The 5,662-nt window shown below is 36.5% G+C and overlaps 1 protein-coding gene across 1 annotated transcript; it reads left to right on the forward strand.

Moving 5' to 3' along the window:
- Positions 1 to 968: 968 nt before the first annotated feature.
- On the forward strand, positions 969 to 4,991 carry MS3_00003839 (uncharacterized protein; the record flags this gene model as incomplete). Its single annotated transcript, XM_035734149.2, has 5 exons — positions 969 to 1,141; positions 1,173 to 1,291; positions 1,326 to 1,394; positions 1,427 to 1,869; positions 3,183 to 4,991. 5 exons carry the CDS (start codon positions 969 to 971, stop codon positions 3,714 to 3,716), a joined length of 1,338 nt encoding a protein of 445 aa, XP_035589107.2. The 3' UTR covers positions 3,717 to 4,991.
- Positions 4,992 to 5,662: the final 671 nt, after the last annotated feature.

Genomic DNA, 5,662 nt, shown 5'->3' on the forward strand with positions numbered 1-5,662 from the left:
TCAAAATCAGAACATCAACTTTAGTCCGCATCTAATAAAAACCTCGAATTTCCGGTAAGAATAGTATAAATAAAAAGTAACAATTTATCTGAATAAGTGATCTGGAAGAATTTACACTACATCCAACTTTTTTGAGTAAACTATTTAAGAAATACATTTTGTTAAGCAATTTTTGTACAGTTTGTTTCAAGAGGTCGTTCGATATGAATATGATAGCTTATATTACACTTTTTGATAAGTAATAAATCAGGAAAGGGGAGGTTAACGAATATATTGGGTCTTCTTCTAGTAGAACTGGTATTCATCGTCGTCATTGCTGTCATTGGTGAGTGCGTAAAATTGAGTAGCATTCATTGTGATTCCCTCCTCCTTTGTCTTGGAGGATGTTTCGATCATCCAGAATTCGTGAGATTCTCACCTAATAAGTGTATTTCATGCATCTTTAGACTGCACCAGTGCAACTCCGTTTGTGTACGGAGCATTTTCCTCTTCATTACCGGTGTACAGTAGCAACTTGCCAGTATCTAATATTTGCTGTCCAGCATGGGTCCGATGGGTTTCGCCGATTTTGAGAACCACCTAGTTATATCTCCTCAGTTCCGTTGTTATTTAACTGGTCCTCCTCGTCTCCCACATTGTCCGGAAGTTCAAAAGCGCAACAAATAAAGAAAACCCAATATACTTAGTGAAAGCAAATACACGAAATTGCTTTCGAAAAAAGGATGCTCATTTAGTGCAAAATAATCCAATTAGGATGAGGATAGTAGTTTTGATGCTTAATAAACGATCAAACCTATAAGTTTAGCTGAAAGAAGAGAAACATCAGTGTTCTTTTAAATATCGCTTTATATATACCGTATCACCATATATACCGTATTCGTTGTTTATTAACACATTAACTCAGATACAAAAAATGTAAGCTTATATAAATCCGTCACCACAAATAGTATATCTCGTGGACATTGAGAATGCAGTACGAACTTGTCCCCAATTTGGATTTCAAGACACAGCGCTCTATTTGTCTTCAAAGTGTTTACATGGAGCATGCACCGGAGGATTTAATCACTCAAGGAAGGAGAGATTTAGTGTGTGGTGATATTAACAAAGCAGTAGATAATTTTCAAAAAGCTTGTGAAGCTCTGTGAGTCTTGATGATGTTGTTTAATTAACAGGTCGATGATACATGGTGATTTTCATGAAGCTCTTGCTATCCCTAACTTACTGTATGGTATTGCTCTTCTCGAACTATCACGAATAGAAAGTTCAGTTATCGGGAATGCATTGGATGGGAGTAAGTACCGAATGACTTGAATTAACGTGATTAGTACCAGATTCAGACAAAAATGATTCAGAATCGGATGATGGGATCATTGAACTTGGGCCTGAATTGACAAGTAAATTGGCATTTGATGTCTCAGTTTTGTAGCTGAAGAAAGAGAAGATATTTCCAATCAAGTCATAGATGCTATGTGTGAAGACAAAAAGCAGGAGGAAAGTGAAACCAAAAAGGCCGACACACCTAGCGAAGACACTGAAGCTGTAAGCGGAAATGATGCTGCTACTGATAATCCGACGGATGACGCTTCTGGAGGAGCTGAGGATGATGAATCAAACGGATCTGAAGAGGAAGAGTCTGAGAATCAAGATGAGGTCCAGAATAATCCCACAGAATCGGAAGCTGCTAAATCCGATGATGAAGATGAAGTGTCGAATCTTCAAATCGCTTGGGAGGTTATTGAAGTAGCCAAAAAACTGTTCTCACAAAAAGATGACGAAGAGAGTAAACTGAATGTTGCCGAGTGTCTAGAAAAGCTTGGTGAAATTAGTCGCGAGAAAGAAGATTATGACCAAGCAGTATTAGACTTAAAGGTATTTCTTTTGTCCATTCTTATTTATCCTTTAACTTGAACAAAACATACTGCATAGGTTCCGTTATCAGGATATGTCCATAGATAATTGGTTTGTCGAGTCAACGATTTTTGGTTTGGGGTTCGTTTAATTGAGTTTCGTTAAGTAATAATAGCCCTCATTTGACCTTCGTTGTCCATTTCTAGTGATTACTTACGTTATTTGTACTCTTGGGTCATGGACTGATTATTTTACGTCCATCGATTTGTAAAGAAGCGGAATATTTGGCGGTATAAAGTATAATTGGGTTTGTCAGGGACTATCGTTTGTATCTTAAATACCAAGTTTTTAGAAAACTAATAATGGTTGTATGACAAGCGCCAATCAACCTACATATAGCTTCATTCATGTCAGTAATTCATTTACAGTGCGTAGGATTCCAAGTGCTTGTCGTTAAGATAACACTTGTTTGCCATAGCACTGTGATATAACTACTATAAATTATGAGGATATCTCAAACGTGTCCATGTGTATTTTGGCTTCCTAGGCATCACTTTACTTGTACCTTGCGTTATTCCGGTGTGTTCGCAGCCTAGTTTACCATCTTGTAAACCAATAGAAGGTTGAATTTACAAATGTTATTCTATACTATCAATCGTTCATCTGGTTTCAGTTATCGGTTTGTTATGTATCTGGTTGTATTTCAGACTTGGTACTGTGTTAACACATCAGTGTGTATAATTTCAACCCATTGATGTCGACCAGTTAAATATACTCATTTCAAAGGTGCTTATTCCAAAATGTGTCTACTACAGCGGCGAAGTGATAATTGTTTAGTGTGAAGATTGTCGAGCTCTACCAATTGACCACTAGTTCATTCAGGTTCCATCGTGGCATTTATGTTTAGTAGTGGATTCTTGTAAAAAGCAGCAAATAACAAACCTAAAGATTGGTATTTTAAGCTATTGAAGTGTGGCAACTGACATGACTTTGACACATGAAGGTCAATAACTTTTTATCTAAACATCCAAGCTGTAAACTAGGTTGTGTTCATGGGATCATTATTTCCAGTTAAAGACCTCGAAAGTGTCTAAAAAGGTACTGATCCACAGCAAATTTGAAGTTTCTAAGTGTTTCGGGCCATTTCCTCCCCTAAAAAGTTTTAATAAGATTACTCTCTTGAGTCTAGGACTGTTAATTTTAAATATAAAGCAGAAATATAGTTGGCCGACAATGCAGCAAGTAGAAATGAAGTAATCTGAATGTAACATGACGGTTTTGAACTGTGATTTTTATCCAAATTACATTACTCTGATTCCTCTATTTTTCCATAGGAATGTTTGGAAATCCGTACTTCCATTTTGGGTCAAAAAGATCGTCGTGTAGCTGAAAGCCATTACCAACTGGGAACGACGTATGCCGTTTCTGGAGATTTAGCAAACGCAAGCAGCTCTTTCAAAGCCTCAGTTGAGTGTCTCAAGTTGTTGGCTGAAGATATCAGGTCAAAAATCGAAGCTGTTGACCAGAAAGATGGAGAAGAGAAAGAGCTTCTCCAAGTTACACTTAAAGAGATAGAACTTTTAATACCAGACGTTCAGAGTCGGTGTACGGATATTGAGGAAGACCGATTAGCTGAAAGCATTAAACAAACCGAGTCTCCAATGGAACCATGCTCTAATGGTACTAGTGTCCCAACTGATGACATATCACACTTGATAAGGAAAAAACGTCCTGTTACTGAAACGACACCTGTGGAATCTGTAGAAAGTATAAGTCTTGAATTAAATGGTCATGAAAACTCAACTTCCAAGAAAGTGAAGCTTATAAATGCGAATGGTGAATCCCTGCCTAAAGAAAATGGTGTTTAGTTAATTGATATGTGCCTATAGATTAAAAACCGATTCCAAAGAATTGCATTTCATTTTTACAGATTTTGTCAGAAATTTTTGTTTATCGTTTTTAAATAATTTATCTGCAGATTACTTATTCCAAAAATAAAGTTCATGTATTCCCTTTGATGTATTATCTTTCTACCAAGCTAAACGAGTTGGTTGAAAATTTTTTAAAGTTATAGGTATAAACCGAGCAGACGAATTTATAACCGATTGTCACGTTTCGTCATCCCCCTTTTTCCATACAAACTACCTTCCTCAACCAATTAATATCTTAAGAACTGTTGCTTTCTGTTAATGGTGTAAAGCGTAGGAAGGAATCCTAAAGTCCGAAGGACATGTTAGGACTTTATGATAATCTGATCCAACTTCAAAGTTTGGCAGATCACAGCAAACTAACTCCGGAGATTGAGATGTCTGTCGGGTCCGCATTCCAAATCAAATTGGACAGTCTCAGTACTGAAGTTTTAGGTGCCTAAGTCTATACGATCAAATGCTGTGGCGAAAGTAGCTCGAGCCAGCTGTATATTAGCGATTTCGTAAGCCACTTTGGTTGTGGTTCTCACTACTGGTTGTTCAACTCGGCCTCGTTTGAAGTAGGGATATATTTTGCACCTCAATCAAAGACAGTAAAGTATTTGGAGTCAATTCAAAAATGGGCCTCAAGGTTATTTCGTCAACTAGGGTTCAAATCTTACGAGCGACCACGGGGGTCACCATACATTCCTTGTAGTTACAGCACTATAAGGACATCTGGGTATCTGAACTACTTGGGTTAAGTTTTGGTGAAAGCCATGGAAGCGATACCCGTAAGTTTGGAGTGACAGTTTACAACCGGGAGTTTTTTCTGATTGCACATGCGAGCCCTTATTCGTGTTTCCGCAGGTACCTGTTGCCAAATGTAAATCTAATCTGGCTAAGTATTCTAGTCATTAGAAGGGGAGATCGTTGGACGGTAGTGAACTGCTAGAGGATCTGATGAACGTGTTGGCAGATACAGACAACATGAAGCTGAAGAGAACCAATAAACTATCCTGCAGGACATAAAGATCAATATACACAAGGCTAATATGAACACCTATCTCGGTAACCGAGTTTCCTATTCACCTAAAAGTCACGTCCTATTCTGAATAGAAGTTGGATTATTTAAAGCTTCAGTTGTTACAATCGTGCGTGTATTACGCGAAAAACTTTGGGAGTGATATCCATATTTCAGGAAGATATTACATGAGCCCTGCTACAAATCTGTCGCGTTTATGGACCTTTCAAGAAGCTTGTTAATCATTAATACGGCGTTGTATAAATAATATACTTGGAAGTACATGATATTAACATTTAAATTTAATTGATTCTTATTACATTTCAGAAAGGTTAGGTTGGTATGACCAAGTGTTTTGTATTTGATTAAGATAATCCATTTATCAGTTCAAGAAACTAACAAGTATCATTTGTTATTCCGAGTGACTATTGCTTTTTTCTTTAAAAATTATTTATTTTAGACTCTTCACTACATAATATTTATTTCACTGGCAACATCCTACCTTATTCTGTAGTTTCACAACACTAAGCAAGTTACCCATCACTGCAGTGAAAAGCCATTACACAATTTATTTTTGAACAAATACTTCAAGGTTACAATTGAGACTACACATTATTTTACATAAAATGATAGGAAATTCCCAGGTTAGGTATTTCTACCTATAGATCATACTTTTTATCCTACTCTAATCTTATCACAAATAAATAGCTGTTTTAACTCCCTAAACAAGATGTTGTGATGAGTTAAATTAATGGTTGAATTTGTCACGTCCTGATATAAATTTGTTTAAGTAATACTTATTAATTTCACATGATATCTATTTCCTAACTCCTCATACACTTTTTTTATCATCTATTGCCTAGTAATATTCTTTTTTAGTAGA

Source organism: Schistosoma haematobium, chromosome ZW (assembly GCF_000699445.3).
Source record: "Schistosoma haematobium chromosome ZW, whole genome shotgun sequence".
NCBI classification, from domain to species: domain Eukaryota; kingdom Metazoa; phylum Platyhelminthes; class Trematoda; order Strigeidida; family Schistosomatidae; genus Schistosoma; species Schistosoma haematobium.